Genomic DNA, 23,636 nt, shown 5'->3' on the forward strand with positions numbered 1-23,636 from the left:
CGCAGGACGCGGCGGCGGGAGCCGCGCTGCGCTGCGGCAGCACCGAGTCCCTGAGGCTGCCGGAGGGCGCCTCGCCGCCCGCCAAGCCCGCAGCGCGGGGCCCCGCCAAGGCGGGCGCCCGCCCGCCCGACGCCGACCCGCTCCTGCACCAGCTGCGCCCCATGCTCAGCTCCGTCTTCGGGCAGGTAAGAGCCGGGAGCCTCCGCCGGGGCAGGAGCCTCCGCCGGGGCAGGAGCCCCCGCGGCTCCGGGAGCCGCCCCCGGGACGAGCAGCCTCCCCCGGGGATGGAGCCCGGGCTCGTCCGCGCTGCCGGCCCCGCAGCGGCTGAGAGCCGGAGAAGCGAAATTCGGTGCTTGCGTTTATTTATTTATTTCAGTCCCTATGTACTTATTAGATGCCGTCTCCCTGGCTCCCCGCCGTGCTTTGCTGTATTTGTTTACATCTCCTTATGGTCCATTTCTGTACGATCAGCAGATGAATCATTTCTGATGGCAGAAGCTGTCAGGGGAAGGCAGTGGGGAGGATGGCAAAAAAAAAAAAAAAAAAAAAAAAAAAAATCCTGACCCAGTTCGGAAGCCTCCCCAGTCACTGTGTTGGGATGGAACAGATGCTTTCGGGGCTTGCAAGCGCTTTGGGTACAAAGCTGCTGTTTGTAGCTGCTTCTGGTAGTGAAATTACCCGACAGGGCTACCCTTTGAAAATGAAAAGGCAGAGGGAAAACTGGCTTAAAATTTTCTTTTTAGAGCCATTTAGGGTTGTTCCTGGGAAATGTAATCTCCAGGAAGATTAATGTAACTGCAGTCTCTCAGCAGCACAATTATAGGTATAAGCCGGCAGCCCCGAGGGCTGAGTTCCAGCCCTGGGAGTGATCGATTAAACCAGAATTGTGATTTGGGAGTTTTGTTGTTGGGTTGTGGTTTTTAAGCTGGTTTGGGAGATTTGCAGAGGGCCTGTTCGAATTAAAACTACGGGGAGAGTCCTTGTACTTGGGGAGGAAGGACGTGATGCTCCTGTGTCTTGCTTAGTTTGGTCTCAAAGTGGCGGCTGCCTCTGCTCATGCCGGCCTCTCCAGTGAGGCTCAAACCTCATCCATTCTCGGCAGTTTTGCATCCTCACTGACAGTCTGTCGATTTGTGAACGTTACTCTTGTGTTTAATACGGAACTAACATTACCCCCTCTGCGGCAGCAGTTTACCAGAAGCCTAGATTAAAATGTAGTTGCAATGAAGCAGGCCCTGGCCATCAGCTAGCTGCTTAATTTGGGCAGCAAAAGGCAGTATTTCAGCACCGGCCGCTGAAATCCCTGGGCTCAGCTCTGCCTCGGGCTGAGCTCTGCCAAAAGCGAGATGCGTCTAAGGGGAAGGTTTCAGTCTACAGCCCCCGGTGTCCCCCACAATGTTAGAAGTGTGAGCAAGTCCCTGACAGGGCATTGCTCTTCCACCTCCTTTGCTGCTTGCGTTGCACAGTCGTGAGACACTTGTGAATGCCACAAACTTAACGAAATGAAATTGTGGGGTCGGACGCGGCTGCTTGCGCACTCCCCTCCTTCCTACGAGCACCATCTTCCTTCCCCAGCGTGATGCTCTTTCTTCCCATTTCCCTCTGTATTCATCCGTCACCTGCTTTCTTTGGACTAACTGTGAGCAAACGACCATCTAGTGGTGGTTTTAGGACTGGCTTTTAGGAGCGGGTTGTGGTAGAGCTGTTCTGTGCGTGCCAGAGCGTGGGGAGCCACGAGCTGGGATGCAGAGGGAGTTGCTCCCAGGAGGACAGATGTGAAGATGGTCTTTGTGGCGACATCAAAAGCCGGGGATGCCTGAAGGCCCAAGGGTAAGAACAGTGGAGATCTGGTCACAGGAAGAGATGGCGGTGAGTCTGTTTTGGTGAGTGAAGGAGTGAATGCAAAGTGCAGTGTTTTAGATGGGCAGGAGTTTGGAGCGGAGGGAAGCCGAGCTGAGCCTGGGACCGGCCTTGGCCGCGGGGCTGTCACGTCCAGGTGGCCGGTGCTGTGACACTGCTCCACGCCGTAAGAAGAGAGCAACAGCTCAATCAATCTTGGATTAAATCAACCTGTTTAATCCAAGACCTCCTCCCCGTCCCTGCAGCCCCCAGCGAAGCGGCGCATTTGCGGCGCACTGGGGAGGGCAGCGCGGCGCCGCGAGGCTGCAGCAGCCGCCGCGTGCGGGGTGTCTGACCGCCGCAGGGCACACACGAGACATCCCCAGCGGTGCAGGGACACGGCCGTGCTTGCTGAGCGCTGTAGCAGTGCCGCTGGATAGGCAGGCGGGATTGCAGGGATCCCCGGAGCATCGTTCCCGGGGCAGGAATTGCTGCAGCAGCGGCAGAAAGCAGCAGCCCGGGGCTCCAGGGCTGTGTCTTGCGCTGGTCTGCAGCCGTGCCGGGGCACGCGCGGAGCAGAGGCAGAAGTGCAGGGTTTATGTAACGAGCACGCGGTGGGTGTGCGCTCTGGGGCAATGCTAAGGCTCGGCGCTGCCGGGACACGGTATGCAATAATATCTTATTAATTAGGCTCATGCTACCCTGATGCAGTGATGCTTCAGCATAACAGAGCAATAATACTCTTTGAAGGCATTTTGCCATTTTGTAATTGAGCACTAGGTGAATTAACGAATGTAGGAGAGCATAGCGGTGTATTAGTGTAAGCCAGGCTCTCCTCTTAGCCTCATGCCACATTCCCACACTGGAGCAGTGCGTGGCTGCGGAGTTCGTGCCGGGCGAGCGCTCGGCATGGCCGGCTAGTGCGGAGCCCACAGCGCGGTCCTGTGGCGGAGCCGAGACCGATCCTGGTCCTGTGCGGTGGCTGTTTGGCAGGACACGGGCGTGAGAGCAGCCTAGGGCTGTAGCCTGACCGCAGGTCAGTGGTTTAGTGCAGTGCGGAGGGGAGCTTTCAGCCCCGCTGCTGGCGGGGCATGAGCAGGGGCTGGAGGAGCTGCTGGAGTGTCCCCAGTGCGCAGGGACACGCGTGGGGACAAGCAGCATCGCGGTGGGCTGGCTGTACGGCGCCCGCGAGCGGGGCAGCCGTCCTGGACACTGCAGCAGTGGTAGCTCAGGCGAGAGGGCAGCGGCTGCTGGCAGGGCGCGCACGTGAGGCGTGAGGAAAAGTGGCCAAAAAGGGAGGCGCGCAGGTATAGGGAGGTATATAGCACTGGGTGGGTCTATAGGGAGGTGCATGTGGTTTGAAGCAGAGCAGCGGCAAAGGTGGGCAGCGGAGCAGAAGGAGCCACAGAGCAGGATGCAGCGGCGCGCGGAGCCGTAGCCCGTCAGCGAGGACGGAGGAGCGGCGGCCGCGAGAGCGGGGAGGCGGCAGCCGGGCAGCAGCACCGGGTTGGTGACGTGCCAGCAGCGCCGGCGGCGGCAGCGCGGAGGCCGCGGCGCTGGCGGGAGGCGGCGGGGACAGCGGCCAAGAGCGGCCGTGACGGAGCCGCTCCGGGCAGCGGGAGTCGGGATGCAGCGGGATCCCGAGCACGGCAGCTCTGCAGCTGGGCTGCACAGGGCTGCACTTTGCCGCATCCTCCCGCTGCCTTTGCGTCAGCCGCGGGCTCGGCCCAAGCTGGCACCTTTCGGTCGAGGAGCTTTTTCTGGCCTTTGCGATGCAATATTAATTTGCAAGCGATCCCGCCATGTGAGCCATGACCGTTTGCAGGGCCGTTTAGCTTTCACACCCTGCCTGACTGTTAAATTTTTTAAGTGAAGTGATTCCCCGACAGCTTTCTGTCAATTGCCTCCAGGAGCATGGGGTTCATAGGGGTCAAACAATGCCACAGGGAATCATTAAATATTTACGGGCTTCTGCTGTTAGTGCAGTGGCCGAAGGGGCTTTTGTGTTCCTATTTGTACAGGCAGTTAAAAGCCTCTCCTGTCTGCACCTTCTCCCATTCTCCTCCTTGTCTTGGTGTTCAAATTGCTGTTGAACTGGAGGATGATTTCTCCTGCATTTTCTGATTTTCCTTTCCTCCTTTTGCTTGTTCTTCCTTTAATTATTCTTGGGCTTTAGTTAAGGTTAACAAGTCCCGGTGGGTCTTGGCGCAAACTGGAGTGACAGAGCCGTCCGTGTTTTGAGGTTATGCGTGCCCTGTGGCTGTATTTGTGAGCAGTGAGTGGATGGAGAACTTCTCCATCCAAACCAGATAGGAGGGGGCACGGAAAAATTGTGTTTTCCACCCTCTCCGAGGGAGGCCGGGCGCCCTCGCCACTCTCCTCCCAGCACGAGACTCCCTGGCTCCGGCATCGCCTCCGCTTGCACTCACAGAACCACAGAACCACAGAACCACAGTGGTTGAGGTTGGAACAGACCTCTAGAGATGATCTAGTCCAACCTTCCTGCTCAAGCAGGGACACCAGAGCACGGGACCCTAGGTGTTAAGGACGCCCTGGGTGTCAAGGCTCTTGGAGCAGCAGTTGTGCCCAAGCACGGTCACTGCCGGAGGACCTCGGCATGGAGGGAGCTTCCGAAGGGCCGGCAGCTCCGTGCGGCCTTGCCCGGGGCCCCTGGCCATGGCTCCGTCACGGCAGCCTGTGGTCGCGCTGCGTGTTGGGCTGTGCCGGGGCAGCGGCGGCTGGTGGGCGCGGGGCGGCGGGTGGCGAAGGCGACGCGTCGCCGCCGGTGCCGCGCAGAGCCAGAGGACGCGGGGCAGCCGCGGGGCAGCGCCGTGGGGAACCGAGGGCGCTTCCCGCCTGCCACGCAGGGTCAAGCCCTCCGAGGGACGACGCACTTCGGGGTGCGGGGGGCTCCCCTGTGACTCAAGATGCCCGCACACCACCGGGACGTCCCCCCGCGCAGGGATGTCCCCCCACGCAGGGATGTCCCCTGCCCCTCGCCCGCTGCCCTGCGCTGGAGCTGCGCCGCGGGAGCCGAGCGCGGCGCCTCTCCCAGCGCCTCCTCGCGCCGGGTCCCGCACCTCGAGCGCTCCCCGCCACCAGGACAGCGCCGGGGGCCCCTCTGTGTCCCCCCGCACCGACGTTGGCACGAACGGCGGCAACGGTGCCGCGCTGCGCGTCGCCACGGCGCCCCCTGCTGCGGGCGGGCGGCCCCGCGGCCCCCGGTCCCGTTCCCCGCGTCCCGTCCCGTCCCGCTGCCGCCGCGTCCCCCCGCGCTGCCGCCGGCCGGGGGGGCTCCCGGGGGCGCTTCCCGCAGGACGGAGCCCGAGCGAACGGCAGCTCCCGCCGGCCAAGGGCAGCGACTCCTGCCCCGGGCACCTCAGGGTGCCGTGGGGTGGCCCGGGGCCTCGTGGGCTGCCCCGGCCCCACGGACACCTCTGTGTTAACGACCGCCGCGCGCGTCCGCCCGCCGACCCCATCCGTATGCTCCAAGCTGCATCCCTGCATGGAGGGAAAGGCGCCCAGGGATGTCGTTGCCCGCGAGTGCGTCGCTCTGCTTGCCCCTAGCGCGGTTTGGGGGGAAATGTGTCGCTTTTAGCACTTCTGAGGAGCTGGCGGGGCAGGAACCGCCGCTCCGGCCGGCTCCGTGGAAGCGCCTTCCCCGCGGGAGCTCTGCCGGGAGGTGTTAAGCTTTGCCAGCGGTTACTTGTGAAACAAATCTCGGGTTTAAAAGCCTACGGAAAAGCATCGCAGTAAAGCCAAGGCGAAGGAACAGTCATTAAATATGCAGTTCATGAAATATGCAGCAGCACGAGCGAACGCGCCGAGAGGCACCAGCCCTCTGGTTGCGCCCCGTTTATCTTTTGAGAGAAGAAAATCTTCCGATAATGAATTAATTGTCATTTCACTGAGTCCACTGTGCATTTCAGCAACCTGGACCGCCTCGTTTTTTTTGTTGGAAATACTGTAGAAGCCAATGGCTTTGAGCAAAGTGCCAATGAGGGATGGATTCGGCCCTGTAGTAGCTGGGCTGTGGGTCCAGCAGCTCAGTTGGCCGCAGTTCCCTGTCGCGTCAGGGCTCCAGTGCCTGGTTTTCCCTGATGAGCCCATGAGTGGTATTGATTTCCAATAACAAGCAGCTCTGTGGTGTGCAGCCAGTAAAAGACGCTTAGCTCACGTTGGGCTCCCTTTCAATAATCCGGCGACATTCCGGTGACCTCAGAGCGGCAGCAGTGCCCGCGAACTTGAGTAATCTGCAATATCAATCAAATGCTCCTCTTAGAAATAAGCAGTTGTCATAGCTTGTATGGTCCCATTTAGTCTTTGAGTAACTTCCTTAACAAGTGTAAGGCCGCAAACCAGCATAGCCATAAATGAGGTCATTAGCAATTTTCTAATGTCTTTTTCTACCTCCCTCCTAGAGCCCTTTCCGTCTTGCAGCCGTCTTTGGAAAGAATAGACATCATTGCTTCACCCCACGCTGATGAAATGTGGTCTGCCCTTGGAAGGGAAGGGGCAACGCTGTGAGGCCTCATGTCACAGCACTTGAAGGCAGGAAGTGAAAAAATCACTGAGAAATGCTGAAAAAAACGCAGGGTTTGGCTCGTTTGTCACCAGCTCTGCTGAAAAATAGCCAGAGATTTCATACTGTGATAAGCGACCTGAGCTTCTAAAGGTCCTTGCTCGAGATAGAAGCGAGCTGGGCCGCAGTCGGGTATTTCATACAGTTTGGGAGGGTTGTTGAGTATTGGGTTAGTGCTGATTCCCAGCCCTCTGCTCATCTGGTGACCAACCACACTTTTGGTAGCACTTCAGTGGACCAGGCAAATGCTTCTCTGTGCTTTTTTACCTTGAGAGAGGTGAGGAACCAGGGTAGAGTTGATGCAGTCACAGCAGGCACAGAACAATTCACAATTCTCTCATTCCAAACTGTTACAGCAGCCTCTGAGGCTTTTGTAGCCCATTGTTGATCTTGAAAAGCAGAAAATATCCACAAAATATGGTGCTCTGGCCAATGTATCTTCTGCGTGGGCTCCTGGAAGTTGGGTTAGAGCAAAATATTTGCACCAGATCTGTACGGAAGGTGTCAGGAAATGGGACGTTCCCATCTGCTTGCATCTAACTCTCAGTAAAGCCAATTAATTCTAGACAAAGCTGCTCTGAACAGGACTTGCCAATCAAGGCTTTGTTACCTTGAGCGTGATGGAAAATATCTGCGCTAGTTTAGGTCTTTTTAATAACCTTTCTGTTGTTTGTGATTGAATATGATCCAATTGCTCTAATGGAGGAGAATATTATGCACAGCGTGAGTCAGCAACACTTTCTTCCTGGAACAGCTGACAGCAAAGCAAGTTCCCAAACTCTCCGCAGAAATATCCAGGCCTCTGGATGAAGATCTGGGCCGTCGCTGCCAATACCTGCTGGTGCCCCCCGAGATGGCTCTGTGCTTGTCTGGCTGAAAGGAGGAACCGTCCGAGGTTCATTTGAGGTCGGAAGACGCAACTCGATGTGCAGCAAAACTGCTCGAGGGGCCTTATGCAAAAGAAGAGAGGTCTGGAGCAGCAGGGCACGTTCCAGGGCTGGGGAGCTGTAAAACAAGGGCACCGGCAGCACCGACGATGTGGGAATGCTAATAAATCCCAATGACAACGACGTGGGAATGCTAATAAATCCCAATGACAAGTCTCATCTAAGATCATCCACTAAGACTGGACTTTTTTTTTTTTTTTTCCTTCCTTTTAAAATGCAGAGCTACAGCCAGCAGCTCAGTGTGGGGTTGGGAGGAAAGCTGAGAGCTAGTAATCACTATACCAAAAATTGTTATCCTGTCAAAACAGTTTAAATAAGGTGGCATATGTTAAGATATTAAATGGTGACATCTTCCAGGCCCGCAGTGGGCAAAGCCATGGGTTTCAGGGAAAAGGTGCTAGTAATGAGTTTGCCATGCTCTAGGATATATTCTGGTGGGAGATCAAGCCTTGTACTAATGTTTTCCTGCTGTAGCGACTGTCCGTTCTGTGTCACAAGCAACCACCTGAAATCACGTTCCAGCAAACCCAATATTGAACCTGGCTTGGCGTCTGAGCGGTCTGGCTTTACAAATCACACCTCCATTGGAAACTTTGACCAAGCAAAGCTGCAGTCAGATAAGTGAGCCCAGATTTCAAGCTGGCTCTCGATGGTTCTCTTGTGGCTTTTGATATTTGCCATTGCTGACTGAAGTTTCTGGCAGCTCCCGAAGGATTAGCCATAGTGGGGTCCAGCGTTTTCCTGTGGGGTGAGTATTTGTGCCAAAGGCGCCAGCCCCAAGCACAGCACTGCTTTTTAAAAGACATACTAAAGCATCTTAAACAGCTCCCTGCCCTGTGCCACGGAACCCAGCTCAGGTAGGTGAACGTGGCAGCCTTGTGTGTGTGCCGAGTTCTCGCTCCGTCCCAAATCGCATCCCCAAAGCGCTCGGTTCCGCACTATGGATCACAGGGGAGATGGAGGGATGCAGGAACAAGGTAAGTGGCGTTTCACAAAGTTCCTGCTGCTTTTTGGAGCGTTTACACGAGAGCCCCAGGCCTTCAAAGAACAGCGTGCTTGCCACAGAGAACAGTGTGGGAATGCCGGGGTATGTGCGTGTGCAGCCCTCCCACGCGCACACCGACTACCCCAGATATAGGCATGCCCACAGATCAGCACCTACACACAAACGCTTTTGACACACTTATTCTCAGCATCCTGTACTCTTGCAGCAGCCTCGGTTGGAGGCAGGGAGAAAACAGGCTCCCTGCAACCCGATCTTCCAATGACCGTTCTGCCAGCTCCACTTCCCTGCGTCTCTCTGAGGTGCCCAGAGTGGAGGTGGGAACAAGATCCCCATGTAGAAAGTGATTTTCAGGCTGAAAGGTCAGCAGGATCTGTCTGCTGGAGCGTGAGGTGCTGCCCAATTGCTCCTAAGGGATTTGAGGTTAAATAAGGAGGCAAGAGAATGGTTTACGATCATGGCCCTCTGTGTCTCTGCCTGGTTGATTTTTGCAGAATCGGATAGTGACTGTGCAGCAGACCTGGTGCAGGGGGCTCCAGGACCTCTTCCCTTGCTGGGTTCCCGGATCCCTTCCCGGGATCTTGGCCCTGCAGGGCTCTCTGGAAGCGAAGCAGGACAGCAGGCAACGGGAACACTTCACAGGCTCGCAGTGCTCTGTACAAGCTCATGTTCAGCACGTCACTATCGCAGCTTTTTTTTTTTTTTTACGAGCGCCATGAGGCTCTTAAAATCCCAGTCTTGCAAAGCCGCTCTTAGCAGCACGAGGGCTGTGCTGGCTTCTTGGGCAGCCTGATCCTGGCTCCCGGTCCCTGGGAGGAGGCGGGAGACAACGCTTTCCATTTGCGGGGTGTTCCTGGCCCCTTGCTGCCTGTCGAGAGGAGATTCATTAGGAGCAGCGAGGCGGCTCTCCCTCCTCTTTCTGCTTGGGAATTGGAGTCGTTTGTCTCGGGAAGGAGCCCCGGTGCCTCGCTTGCTGTGTGGCAGCTTCTGCTCGAGAGAGACGAGCACTTTGTCAATAAACAAGGAGTCTGGGGAATGGCTCCAACTGACAGAGAACATTATTAATGACAAGCGCTTTGGCCAAGGGTAGATGAGCCTCCCATTAGCTGCTTTAAGAGGGGAAATAGAAGCAGAGCTTGAGATGGCAGCCTTGAACAGTGCTGGAAGTTTCAGCATCCTCCATCGAGCCCCTGCCACGAGGCCGGGGCTGGCACAGCCCGCAGCATTGGGTGTTTATTTTCTTCTTCATCAGGGAGCCTCCGATTGTGAGAGCAGGTGACAGACCCAGCTCATAGACAGCTCTGCCTCATGGCCTGCTAAGGGTGAGCTCCTCCACGGAGATCTTCCAGGCCAGAGCTTCTCCATCCTCTCTGACCAGCTCAGTTTGTCCCCGGGACAAGAGATGTCTCCAGAATCTGCCGCCACAGCCATCACGTGCTGATTATCTTAGAGGATGCTGCTGTTTGTGCAGCTCCTTCTTGGGCAGTGCCCCAAGGAAGGCACCCAAAAGGAGGCTGTTCTGCTGCTTTTGCTCTTGGGAAGTGGTCAGGATGAGGAAGAGGGCCCTGCATGTCTGACTGACTGCAACCAGAGAAGCCCTTGCCTCTTGCCATGGCTGGAGCCCTAAACTAGTGTCCTCACATGGAAGAAGTCTGTAGGCTCTAAACAGCTGTTGATTCACCTTGCAGTTATTCTATACTTCCCACAGCAATTCCAGAGTAGAAAAGTAAAAAACAAAACAACAACAAAAATCTTTGTTGTGACACTGACAGATCATCCTTTCTGTCCAACACCCTTAGAACTACCAGGCGGGTAAGTCCTTGTCTCCTGCACAGAAGAGCCTGGGGACAAGTGCTCAGCCCATGGGTTTGGTCTGTGCAGAGCCTTTTGTTTGGAGCCACGCTGGTGGAGAAGGTGGTGGAACATCTCACTGTCCTGCCAGTCTTGGTATAGTTGGGGTGCAGGATCGTCCTCATCTTGGTCTCTGGGGCTGGCAGAGAAGCTAGCTCTTAATGCCATGGCTTCTTATCGCTGTGGAGATGCAGCCATGGTGGCTTCACAGCTAAGGATGCTTTCGCCATCCTGTTCAGAGTCTGTTGCCTGGGGTGATGGTGAATCTTTCATGCAATTTAAATCTTCTTTCAGACAGAACGCTGCCACGTTCAGCCTGAGAACAGGGGAAAACTTTTTGAGGGCTCATCCTTTCTTTCTGGACGTGATTCTGTCCACCCACAGTTCAGAGCTGGGTCTGGGGTAGGAGCCCCTTATGGATCCCAGTACTCTGGTGCTTGGAAAAGGAATGACGTGTGAGCTGTGGATCTGAAGTCTAAAGCCTTTGTTGCACCTTGCCAAGCTGTTAGGATAGGATTCAGGTCCAAGCTACCCCGGCAGATTGTGCAGGAAAGCCACCAGTTGATTTTCACTTACAAAAGCTCCCAAGGCTTTCCCGTGAGCCTCAGGATCTCTCCCTTGCGGTTGGAAGTTACAGCTGCGGGGCTGCGAGCGTCCCCGCGTCCCTGGACCGCTGCCTCCGGCTTGCTCCGACCGAGGCACGGCAAGAATGAGGGACCTCCGGGCTGCCGTGATTTATAAGCTCAAGCAGGTCCCGCCCGGATAAATGGTCCATTTCTGCTCCCAAGCGAGCTCCGGACTCTGCTCCAAGCTCCTAAGTGGATTGCCTGGTAGCCAGCACAGCTCTCCGGTGACTGTAGAGCCGAGGGGAGTTAACGGGGGGGTGGGCAGGAGCCGGAGGATGCGCTGGGAGCACCCGGCCGAGCTGGATTCACCGGGCTTGCTGCGGAAATCACTTCTGGCGATGCCTCTGCCTCTTTAATTGCCCTGAAGCAGCCCTCACCCGTGAGTGAAAGAGCCGTGCCTGCAGATTGAGGGGGGTGGGAGGGCTTGGAACATTAATCTGATGTAGATTATACATCCGCCTCCCTCTCTCTCCCCCCTTCTCACTCTCTCTCCCTCTCTCTCCCTCTCTTTCTCTCTGTTTCCCCTCCCTCTCCTTCCTGCTTCATCTCTTCAAGAAAGTGAACATAAAGTAAAAACACGGAGAGAGAGAGGCAGAGAGAGAAAAAGCTCCCTGAAGAGGGGAGCCCCAGCAGCCAGTAGCTGTTTGGATTTGCCTGGCGCTGCCTTTCTTGCTTTGCTCCCAAGGAATACCTTTAATGGGATCAATTGCTTCGGTTCCTTTATAACCAAGGCCACCGGAAGGGCAGACTCAACATATTATGGGCAACTGTGTGAAGTCGCCACTGAGAAACCTCTCGAAAAAGGTATGTTCCCTGAAACAAAGTGCGTTTCCTTGGCCCCGCTCCTTGGGATGGGTGACAGCGGGGAAAGGGAGGTGGGAGAAAGGCTGAGATGAACTGAAGGGTTCCCATGTATGAAGGGTTCAACTCTCCCCATTGGCCTTTTTTTTCCCTAAAAAAAAGGAGAAAAATGCGAGCTGCTCGAGCGGGCGCAGCCGGCAGAGCCCACGGTGCCGAGTGCCACGACGCGCGTCCCCGTCCCCGCGTGGCTCTGCATGCTCGTTCCTGCACGCGCCTCGCTGCCCCGTGTCCTGTGTGCCGCCACCTTCACCGTCCACGTATAGACGCGAGTTTGTGTATGTGCATGCGCTTGCAGCCGGCACGGCGCTGCCGCGGGGACGCTCGTGGCCGCAAGCTCCTGTCGCCGTGTGTGGGTGAACGGGCACCTTGAAGCGCCCGCGTCTCACGTGTGTCCCCCGCTGTTCGTGCCCCTGCGTTGACGTGTGCGGAGGGGCATGCGCCTAGGGGAGGGTTTGTGTGGGTCTCACATGCATGCCTCGTTGCTCGGCTGTGTCCATATGTGTATATTTGCTCATATATGTCCTCACATAAGCGTGCATGCAGGCATACGTGCCTTTGCTGCTGGGGGATGCACGTGAGTAGTTTCCCGCTGTTTTTGGTCGCAGAAGCCGCTTTTCTGTTTGTCCCTGCTTGCGTGTGTGAGGGGACACGCTGGGCGTCACGCGCGTCCTGTCACACCACAGCGTGGCCCGCGTGGGCCCAGCGTGTCCCAGCCGCCCGCGGAGCCGCTTGGCCTCAACCCACAGGCTGTTCGGCGCCCAGGCTTGAAAATAATCCCCGGGTGAGTTAGCTCCAGGAGCTGCTGCTAGGGGCTGAGCTGAAATGGGGATAATTTGCCCGGTGATATTTCCTTGTCTGTGTGAGGGAGGTTTTGCAGCGCAAGGAACCCATCAGCCAAGCAGTCCTCGCTTGGCAGTGCTGACAGTCTAATAACTCAGCAAAAAAAAAAAGCTGTTTGCTTCACTACTTATAAATGAAGAGGTTACGTGAAGCGCTGAAAGTACCGCAATGAGCCACAGGCCCTGCGGAGACAGGGAAATGCCGTCAGGGTGCTCCATGAGGAGACTTGGAAAGGCCCCTCTGGAAGGAGGTACCTCGTAGGGAGTCTCTTCTGACCCTGGATTTGCCCCTTCCACGTAGAAATGTGGCCTGGGCCCTGCCTTGGCTGTGCAAAAATGGCCAGAAATGGCAAGGGGCAGCAAGGATACGCCAGGAGAAGGGGCCTTGCCGAGCAGGTGGCCACTGGCTACCCTGTGGTCGCCCATCTGCGGACCCCACGTTGGCCACTTGTAGGTATCGCGAACTTGTGAAAAATGGACACGACTGCAGCTGTGCTTGGCGAGATCAAGGAGACGGCAACGGAAAGTGTGATGTGTGGCCTGACTGCTCACATCAGGATGGATTCGGGGTCTTACAGACTCCGTGTGATCGGTCTTTTCTTTGCTTATTCTTTCATTCCTAAGAGCTGCTTGGAATAAGGCGCTTTGAGCCTAGTTGCAACAACAGCAACTAGGATGGCAGAACTAAAAGGAGAAGGCTCCAAAGAAGAATTAGAGAATTTCCCAGGCCTCACCCCAGTAAGCCACAATTTAAGACCTCAGTGTCTAATCCTGAGCAGTTCTGGAGCTCCTTCCTTTCTTCCTTTCTTCCTTTCTTCCTTTCTTCCTTTCTTCCTTTCTTCCTTTCTTCCTTTCTCTCCCAACACAAATGGTTACACTGGACATTTCACAGAACCACTGGGACATCGGACCACTTCCTTTGGCTGTTTTGTGATCCTGGTCTTTGTGTCTCAGATTTTTAACTTGAGCAAGGTGAGAGGGAACTGAGTGGAGAAGATGAGAGGCTGGGCCATGGCGGGCCCTAAGTTTCATTGGGAAGAAGGAATCATTCTAGCCCTGTTATTCCTCACTGTCCTCGCTCTACCCCCACTTCAGTAAAGCTCCTTGAGCAGTCATGTCCTCGGACTGAAGAGCTGCCTACGTTTGGATGCTGCTAAGCCAGAACTACCAGGCACAATTTTCTTATTGCTTGTGATCTCCACCATGTGTTTCTCCCCAGCAAGTGGAAAAAAAGAGACTTGAGATGATTAGGAGAACAGCTGAGGAACGTGAAGACCTCTTGCACTGGATATCTGTTCTTGGGGGAAGATTCCATCCTTCTGTGATGGAGGGGAGCTACTTGCCCATATTTGTCTTGCGTTTTGCTGAAATAGTGAAGAAGATGCAAATGAAAAAAAAAAAAAAAAAGAAACAGCAGTGAAAGGTCTTCTTACTACCAGATACTCTCCTTAGCAGCTTCTTAACCACACTGCCAAGGATTATTTACTATTTCGAAGGCAGCTGAAAAATGAATTTCTCTGTATAGGAGAAGAGCTTGGAGCACAAGCTGGAGCACAAGCGGTAGCGAGACAGGAGGAGCTCTGGGCAACGTGGGTGTGAAAGCTGCTCTTGGGTAACCAAGTTTGATCTCTTGAGTACACAGTCTCCACCAGAAGGTTCAGAATTGCCTCCAGGCACCTGCTCACGTGGTCAGGACTGATGGTGCCCATGTTCCTTGCCTGTTCAGACGGTAACGTTCAGCCTTCGTCCCCACCATGTCTGTTGTTGGCAGCTTCCCTCTCCACAGCATCCCCTGGACATCATCCCGGTGGGGATGAGAAGACCTCTCCGGACAGGGGCCCTGACAGGTCGGGCCCTTGGTGCTTGGGTGGGTTTTATGGCCAAGTCGTTCTGCTGCTCCTGGTGATGGCTTCATCTAATGGGCAATATCCCTCCGTGCAGGGAGGTAATGGGCCAGCCTTCCCTGGCACAGCTCCGCGGCTCGATAATAACTCTATTGACTGCAAGGGTCAGAAAGCAAGGATTAGTTTATAAGCTAGCGGCCTTCCGTCTTTCGCTTGGCTTCAGTGGAATTCCGCTCCGGACTCATGCGGGCTATTTTAAGCAATTTGTGCTCTTTGGTATATTAAACTGAGAAAGGCACCGGGGAATAAAGCTGACAATTTTGGCAGTAGATTGCATGATGTCATGAAACTGTGCAGCTCAACACAGATGCCATGACATTTAGCTGAGCTAGGGATGCGCCGTTTGCGGACTGATGCTCATCCTTCACGTGTGAAAGGACAAGGGTCCTACGTGCCGCATTCAATCAGCAGCACTTTCCTCCTCGTCCATGGCTGCGATGAAGACACTTCTCTGCTTCCTCCTTTGCCTTCTCTGTGGCTTGCTTTTGGATGCATTTTTGTTCTGGTGCCTGCTATTCCCGTGCCATTATACATGAGCAGATCGGTGTGGCACCGTGTATAAAAATGTGAAGCACAAACCATGCGTGCAGGATCACAGCACGTGTTGGACAGCAAAAAGATAGGGTGGGTTTGGACGAGTGTGTGGGGGGCCAGGGCAGAGCTGCTCTTTTAGCCTGGAATGGGGAGGAAGCCCCGAAGGAAAGGGTTAATAGCCGGAGACAACGGCTATGGACCGAGCTCCACGGTCACCCCCCGAGCACGTCTGTGAAAGCAGGACTCATTCCTGAGGCAGGAATCTGATGCATGATTAATGTTTATTCTATAAAACCAAGGGTCCTGTGGGTTGTGCTGGCTTTTTATAGCTGCATGGGAATATCGGGATAAGGCTTTTCTTGCAGAGCCAGGGAAATGCATTTCTATAAAAGGAAAGCAGCGGCTCCTTATAAAATCCAGTGCTGGGGTCTGTTCTGGAGCCGAGCTCAGCAGGATGTGCGCGCTTAGCGGAACGGTCCGGGGAGGTGCAGACAGACAAAAACGGCATGTCCGTGGCCACTGCCAACGTCGGCACCGCAAGCAGCTCCTGCCCGAGCCCCCCGGGACGCCCCTATCCCGGAGCGGAGCGGGCAGGCCAGACGGCCATGCGAAGGGCCGTCCTGTTGGCGGCACGAGGCCTGTGCGTGACGTGGAGCCGGGCACGGCGGGGAGGCCTCGGTGGGGCAGCCCGGCACGTGTGGCCTCCTCGTCCTCTGCCGCTCCCCTGGGAGCCGGTAACCACGGTGCGGGGCCCTCCGGCTGGTCCGTTCCGGAGGGAAACCCTCCCCGCCGCCCAGCTGGGCGGTTTGGCAGGGCGGCCGCGGGGCTCGGCGCGTGGCGGGTCGCTAGAGCCTCAGCGGGGCGAGACGGGGAGGTAACACCCTCTGTTGTGTCGTTTGCTTGCTGCCGGCTGGCCGGGAAGATCCGCCATGAGGAGAAGACGAGCTATAAGGCTGTCCAGACGAGCGAAGAGGGGCCGTCGGCCGGCGAGTACCAGGGCCCGCTCATGGTGCTGGCCCAGAACTGCGCCGTCATGCACAACCTGCTGGGGCCGGCCTGCATCTTCCTGCGCAAGGGCTTCGCCGAAAACAGGCAGCCTGTACGTAAGTTACCGCCAGCCGGGCGAGATGCGCACGGAGCCGCGGACCCGGCCATGCGGCGCCGGCGCCGGCCCCGGCCCCGAGCGTAGACGCAGCCCCAGGCTACCGTCTTGCTTGCAGGACGGGCTGAGACGGCCCCGCGCCCGGGCCAGGAGGCTCCTGGAAGGGCAGTGATGCGCGGGGGAGCCGTGGCTGTTCCCAAGTGGAGTCCGGTGGCCCGGGAGGCGTCCAGTTCCAAAGCTGTCATTCCAGCAAGACGGCCTCATTCCCAGAGGCTCAGATGAGCCTGTGGAGTCTAAGTAGCCACTTAAATGCAGTTAGGTGTCCTTATTGAGAGCAAGTTGGCCCACAGAGATGCCCGTATTTGATATCGGTCCTATCAGCACACAAGGACAAGCAGAACTGAGGCTGCACCTGCGTCCCCACACGATCCCTGTGCGCTCACACGCCCAGCGTGATGCGGGTGCAGCAATCCCAGCCAAAGAAACCAAGAGCCTCAGGCTGGCCTCGTGTTTGCAAATAGCACCAGCTGACCCAAAGCTGGGAGCCAAACGCACACAGAAGAGCAAAACCACGTCCATCCGTTCAGTCACATCTATTAGTAACTACCTGTTTGTAGGTACCAAACGTATATATAGAAAAAAATTGGAATGTGTTTGTACGTGAATTCAGATGGACACGCTTGACCGTGTTGACTGTACAAAAATGTGCACCGCGATGTTGGGTATTTACAAGACATAAGAGCTATTTTGGAACATTCCATTCCTACATTAATGTCATACACGTACAGAAACCATGCGTTAACACTCACAAGTATGAGTGAGTAAGAGCATTTTCATGTATTCATCCGGTGCACTGCATGTTCTTCTGGTAAGAGAAAGTTCACCTCAATTACCTGAGACTCAAAGCTTGTTTGTCCCTGTAAGAAATCTCAGTCTTACCCACTCGTACACTGATATATAGTTATCTAGAGCTGTAGGAGATATAAATCCTTAGCTCCGAAGCTGCATTTTCAGCCAGAGATCCCCATAGCATCAGTGCTAGTCACAATTAGTTGAAGAGCTTTTGTTCCTCCCAACCTTCAGTCACTAAATGACCACAGCACAGGAGACAGGTCCAGCTGCATGGTGGACAATCCCTGGAAAGCCCTGTCATCCTAACAGGTTTCCAAAACAGGATTAGTGATGTCTCAAACAATCCTGCTGTAGTGTAAGTGCATCTGGTAGAAAGCTTTACTCTAACTGACTCTGAACAGGATTTATTGTGCACAGAGCAGAAAGAAATGAGAGTAAAATCATTACCAATGGTGAGCTCTCAGAGGCAACTCTGCTGCTTTCTGGGATCTCTCTCTGGAAAGGTTTATTCCTCTTTCTATATGTCCATCTCCAAAAGCTTTAAAGTGACCCATTTCCTCCCAAGCAGGTGATTTTCCTCCGTTAGCCTTTGAGGGAAGCGTCTTTCCAGCTTAGCCCAGCAAACCTCTGCACAATGTCAGCTCTTGCTCGGGTCACTGTTCCGGAGTGCCGTAAGCTTTTGCCTCCGCAGCCCTTGGCTCTCCGGTGCTCCAATCTGCACGTGCAAAGACGAGCCCGGAGCCCTGCGAGTGCCCACGGGTGCCGAAGCCCTCGTTTGGGGCAATGCTGGGGTTGTGCAGGGGACAGTCCGATGCCGGGGCAGGTCTGTGTCCCCCCTGGACACCCGGCAGCAGCTCCGGGGCCGGCGACCTCTCCGGGAAGTGGAGCACGGGGCGGTGGTGCCGGCGTGGGGGCTTCTCCGTGCGTTGCGTTAGCGAGGGCAGCGCGACCTCCCGCCTCCGCTCCGCAGGGCCTCGGGCGTTTTCTCCCTAGGGAGTCGCTGAAAGCGGAACAAATGGGATGACATGTTTGAAAATACCAGGTCCGTGCGGGAGGCAGCAGCGGGGCGGGCGCGCACTGGTGGCTCATCCAGCGCGGAGACGCCTCTGGGAAGGTTACGCGCAGCGAGCGGACAGCTCGGCTGGCACGGCCAGCTGCGCGCGGACGCGAGCCCGCGCGTGTCCTAGTTTGTGGCGCGCGCTGGGCAGCCGCCGTCAGAGCTCGGAGACGAGCCGGCGGCTGCAGAGCGCGGGATCGCGCCGCCCGAGCCTGCAGGGACGACACGGCAGGACGCCCGGCCGGCGAGGACACGCTCCCTGCTCGAGGGCACAAGCCGAGAGGCAGGCAGAGGAAAACGACCGTGTTTCTCTGCGGCCGGATTCTCAGATGTTTTGGATTTGCCTGGGAGCCAGCAAGGGAAACAGGGAGGGCGCTTGAGCCAGACTGCAGTGCATTTCCATGCTCATCTCTTCTTCTCGGTGCAGTGTTGGAATTTTCCTATACTCGTTCACATCCTCCCCCTTCCTCCAAGGAACTCAGAATTGGATGTCTGAAGTTGCAGGCTTTCCTGAACACGGTGAAATCCCTGTCCTGTTTTGTCTGTGGATGACCTTGGTGGTGTGTGTGTTGTGTGTCTGCCTTCACGCCTGGTTTTGAAGTGCTCCTGTGTGGAATGGAGGCTGGGAGGAGGAAGGGGGAAGCTCCTGCCTTTTGGGGGGGGCATGACTGTAGGGAATGACACAGGGATGTGGGCTGTGTGAGGAGGTGGCAGCCCCTGTCCTGCCAGTGGGGATGGCAGAGCTGCCGGTTACAGGAGCAGCTCCCAGCCGGTTGGACCTGGGTGTCTCCGGTGGAGCTGCCGTAGGGAAGCAGCCAGAGACGGAGGCAGCCGTCGCTCCCTCCCTGGGGGCCGCGGCGACGCTCACGGTCCCCTCTCCTCCATCAGGTGGGGAGGCCGCCCAGGCAGCCCGCGGTGGCCCCAGGCTCTTCCGCGTGCTGCGGAGCGCCCGTCGTGCCCCTGCCCGGCAGACGAGATGCAGAGGGGCCTCCACAGAGACGCGTGCGGGCTGGGAGCCTCCCTGCTGGGGAGGAGAGCGGGGCAGCCTCGCCAGGTAGCTGGTATTAAACATGTCATCACCTCCTTGTTTCTTCTCTCGCTTTCTGGCTTGCCCCAGAACGGTGTCCACCGCCAAGTGCTAGTCTGACCCCGCGTTCCTGCGAGCCTTAACTCCGTGTGTTCTCTCGTTGCAGGATAGAGAACTGCGGCCCGAAGAAATCGAAGGTAAAACTTGTCACTCCTGTGTCACCTTTCTCCCTGCCCAGTGAAAAGCTACTGGCCAGCCACCCCAGGTTGGCCCCTAAGGGGTAAAATGATTGGGGGCAATTCAAGGGAGGTGATTCCTGGACGCTGGCAACCCCAGCAGAAGGATTAAGCTGCAAGGCTGCCCATAGTGGGGGAATTTGCCTCCTTTCTGTCTTTTTCAAGGTGGGGGGATAGGTAATAGAGAGGACCAGGGAAGCTGTCTGGCCTGCTGAGCCCTGCAGTGAGGGCTGTAGAGAACCCTGCAGAGGTGAGAGTTGGGAAAATTCATTATCCATCACAGTTTCTTCAGGAAGCGCGGTTTCAGAAAGCTCAGGTTTGTGGCAGCTCAAAGCCTCTGCTGTCCGAGCAGGCTTTGCTGCAAGGAATGGGTCTGCAGCGCTGCCAACAAGCTTAAAAATGCCCCAGTCCTTGCCATTCTCAGGGAGATCTGCTGGGAAAACACAGAGCACCTTGAAGAGCTCGCCCTGATAAAGTGCTACTGACTTTGGGGAGGCTTCTTGGAAAAAGGTATTTCCAGCCGTCACTGACTCTGTTGCTCTTTCTGGATCCACCCCCACAGAATTAAGAGAAGCCTTTAAGGAGTTCGATAAAGACAAGGATGGATTTATTAACTGCAGGGACCTGGGCAACTGCATGCGGACCATGGGCTACATGCCCACGGAGATGGAGCTCATAGAGCTCTCCCAGCAGATCAACATGAACCGTGAGTGCCGCCCTGCGCCGCTGTGCTCTGCATCGCGCCCTTGGTGCCCTGCTCTCCCCGGTCCTTTGGTCTCCTGCTCTCTCTATTCCTTTGGCCTCCAGCTCTCCCTGTTCCTTTGGTGTGTTTTTCCCTCCTTTTTGATTCTCTCCTCTGGTCCATCCTCTCCCTAGTTCCTTTGTGGTCCCTAGCGCTTGTTTCCTGCTGGTCACACTGACACCTTTGGGTGCTGGGCTTTTTGGGGATCATAGAAAGGCTGTTCCCCTGCGGTTACACAGTGGGGGGTAAAGGTACCCACGATGCGAGCGGTGCAGACAGCACCATTTATTGTCAGCACTTGCCTGTGCCCGTGTAGGATATTACTTACTTGGTAATTATTAGGAATTATTGCTTAGGAATTATTTACTGTGTGTTATTTGTGACATATGCTGATGTAGAAAGGACAAGTTAACAAGTTGCCTGCCCCACAGAACTAAATGTGACATAAATGACACATAAAAATGGCTAATAACCCTGGTGTCCAGGCTGTCATTGGACAAGCGGTCAGGAATTTGAGCGCCATTGCTAACTTACACATACAAAACAAAGATAAATGTGGAGGTACAAACATGTTGGATGAGCGTTATTCCCTGGAGCAAGGCTCCACCTTTCCCAGGCGGTGCTCCCGGAGTCCTGACGTGTGATCTTTCCTCTTCTCCCAAGTGGGTGGCCACGTGGATTTTGAAGATTTTGTTGAGCTGATGGGACCAAAGCTTCTGGCAGAAACCGCAGACATGATTGGAGTGAAGGAGCTTCGTGATGCCTTCAGAGAGGTGAGCAGGAGAGCAGGAAGAGAGGAGGGCCGCTGGGGAAGGGAAGAGGGGAAGGGGAGAGTGGAAGGCTGAGAAAAAGCCAAGCCAGGCATGGAACAAGGACAGAGGGAAAGTCACTGGGATAAGAGATTGCAAGGAAGGGGGAACCTGGTGAGACACATCGGGAATGAGAGGTCTCTGAGGATGATGGTCGAGATCATAGAATTATAGAATCCTTAAGGTTGGAAGGGACCTCTAGAGATCCAACCCCCTGCACATGCAGGGTCACCCAGAGCACGGGGCACAGGCTGCGTCCTAGACTCCATTCCCATTAACCTCTTTTCCCGCGGGTGTTTTTCATCTTCTTGCAGTTTGACACCAACGGCGACGGGGAGATCAGCACCAGCGAGCTGCGGGAGGCCATGAAGAAGCTCCTAGGGCAGCAGGTTGGCCATCGGGATATCGAAGAGATCATCCGGGACGTGGACCTGAACGGGGACGGGCGCGTTGATTTTGAAGGTGAGAGGGGACCAGTGCTCCCTGTCCATCTGCTCTGGCGTGAGGGTCAGAGTTTCAGAACTTTTCAGAACAAAGTTCTCCAGCTCAGAAGCTGAAGTGGAAGAGAAAATTTGCATATCTGGGGATTTTTTGGGGCTCGGAGGCTTTCTTGGGTCCACAGCGTGACGAAGAGTCCCAACCTCAGGATTATTGAGTTTTGTAAGATTCTGAAATGAAAAAAAAAATAATGCAAGTATTTCCTTAGCAAGTATCAGGTAGCTGCTGTTCTAGTGCATGAGCTGATTACATGGCACTTGCTCTCCTTGTTTCCTGCCACTGAATTATATTGGACAACTAAAATACATGAGATGCTATGCCGGTATCATTTTCTCTGCGAGTTACTGCTTTAGTTATCAGAGAACAGCTCCATCTGTGGAAAGGGAGAAGTCAAAGGGGTAATTTCCACTGCATTCCTCCTTGGGGAGTTACTAATTCCTGGGCAATGTAAGTGCAGAATGAAAATGCATTTAGCTTTGATGGCATTTACAGTGAGTTTGAACAAGGGTAATTGCCCTTCACAAGCTGCAGGGTAGCGAAGATGTGGCCAGGGTATCCTTAGAGCTCCCCTCTCTCTGCAAGGCCGGTGTTGACTGAGGTGAACATTTCTTTGCAGAACATTTAGCACCCACCAAAACTCTAGCAGTTTCTTTAAATGGTTTCTCTCTGAAATGGCAGTTTTGCCCAGAAATTACCGTGCGGCCAGCATTATAAATCAGTGTGCCCTGAAGCTGCAGTGCGGGGAAGGGAGGCAGCGCCTGCCACAGCCTCTCCCAAGGAGCTCTGGTGCAAACAAGGCTGCATGCAGGGCTGGGAAAGAGTCCCAGGGAACCAACGGTCCTGCCTTGCAGGATCCCGGGAATTAGTGCCCGTTCTGCACAACCTCCCCAGGGCTCCCTGCAACTCCGTGCGGGCTCTGGGAAGGTGCATTGGGGCCCCAGGTGCCCTCCGCTCCAGCCTCTCTCTTCCCCTTCCTTGCAGAGTTCGTCCGCATGATGTCCCGCTGAGGATTATTCTCGGCTAGAGAAGAATCAGCACCTTAGAGAGGGCAGAGGAGGACCCAGGCGGAGCATCCAGCCCCGATGTTCCCTCGGGAAGGTTCACAGGCCGCCCGCGGCGGGGACATCCGAGACGAGACCTGCTGCTCCTCCCTCCCGGCGGTCCCTGTGCCCCTCCACCCTTTCACACTGTGAAAGACTTGCGACCTCCTACAACTGGAACCATTCCTCCGGGAAGGCGATTTGCGGGAAACCGGCAGAGCCAGGACTTGCCATGATGCTTTCATGGGATACTTGCAACCTCAGACTCCTCCTTCCCCAGCTTTTATTCTCCCACCAGCTGCTGTGAAACAAAAAGCAGGAGAGCTGCTCTGGGCTGGGCGGAGGAGAGCAAAGCCGTGGGACCGGCGGCAGCCTCAGGGCGCGCTCTGCACTTCTGGGTTCCCCTGGTGACCCATGTCCGTGTTTGCTGTCTCCGTGTGTGTGTCTCTCTGTGTGGAATTATTTATGCTCCCCCTCCCTGGCACACGTTTGCATCTCCTGTGGTTATGTTTACCGAGAGTAAATTCAAATACATGTCTTGCAGGGGGAAAGTGATGAATGTGCCCGCAGATGCGGAGCCTGGACGTCTCCGGGGGAGGCTGGGGAGGGTGGGCACGGAACGGGAGCCGGTGCCGCATCCCGAGCGGAGCTTTTGTGCAGGGGGCTCTGCCGGTGGTGGCGTCGTGGGGCCTCCCGTGCCCACCTCCCGCTGCGCCAGGCCGGCCGCGTGTCGGGGACGCGCGTGGGAGCCCGGGAAGAGGCATTTGCGGCTGCCCGCGCAGCGCCGGATCCCCGATGGCCTCGGGAGTGCCGGGATCGTCCCGGAGCGGAGTGGGCAGCCTGGGCGCGTGTCCTGGCGGTGCCGCCGGGCTCCATCCCGTCACACAAACCTCCATCCCAGGCAGTTTCGCTGCCTTCTGAAGCGGGCAACACCGCAGATTAAATAATAACCCAATATTTAATAATAACCCAATATTTAATAACAACCCACTCCCACGGATAATCCCGCGGCTCTCGGCTCCACAGCAGCACCCGGAGCGCTGCGCACGGCGGGGCAGCCGCTGAGCTCCGGGGCATCCCCGGATGACCCGCATCCCGAGCCCCATTCCCGGCTGGAAGCGGCTGCCCCCCGCACGCCGCGGGCCCAGCACGGGGGGCGGCCGGGGAGGGCTGCGGAGCGGAGGGGAGCCCCGCGCCTCCCACTCACGGGTTACGGGGATGAGCGCGGCCGTGACGGAGCGGGTAACCGCGCACGGATGCTCGCCGCCTCCCGCGCCCCGCCGCCAA

General features: G+C 56.1%; 1 protein-coding gene across 1 annotated transcript; it reads left to right on the plus strand.

Annotated features, from left to right (window-relative positions):
• The first annotated feature begins 165 nt into the window (after positions 1–165).
• Positions 166–22,316, plus strand: CABP1 (calcium binding protein 1). Its single transcript, XM_026037440.1, has 8 exons — positions 166–185; positions 11,404–11,652; positions 15,909–16,085; positions 19,191–19,221; positions 19,823–19,966; positions 20,666–20,775; positions 21,126–21,273; positions 22,291–22,316. Exons 2-8 carry the CDS (start codon positions 11,608–11,610, stop codon positions 22,314–22,316), a joined length of 681 nt encoding a protein of 226 aa, XP_025893225.1. The 5' UTR covers positions 166–185; positions 11,404–11,607.
• The last annotated feature ends 1,320 nt before the right edge of the window (positions 22,317–23,636 follow it).

The sequence above is a fragment of the Nothoprocta perdicaria genome, unplaced genomic scaffold (assembly GCF_003342845.1).
Source record: "Nothoprocta perdicaria isolate Ctin4 unplaced genomic scaffold, notPer1 scaffold_2, whole genome shotgun sequence".
NCBI classification, from domain to species: domain Eukaryota; kingdom Metazoa; phylum Chordata; class Aves; order Tinamiformes; family Tinamidae; genus Nothoprocta; species Nothoprocta perdicaria.

Bases quoted from the DNA above. Each gene is read 5' to 3' on its own strand.
- CABP1 (XM_026037440.1), top strand. From the start codon at position 11,608: ATGGGCAACTGTGTGAAGTCGCCACTGAGAAACCTCTCGAAAAAG. The intron at 16,086-19,190 runs GTACGTAAGTTA...CTCTCGTTGCAG, and splicing joins TCGCCGAAAACAGGCAGCCT to GATAGAGAACTGCGGCCCGA. The intron at 19,967-20,665 runs GTGAGTGCCGCC...TCTTCTCCCAAG, and splicing joins CCAGCAGATCAACATGAACC to TGGGTGGCCACGTGGATTTT.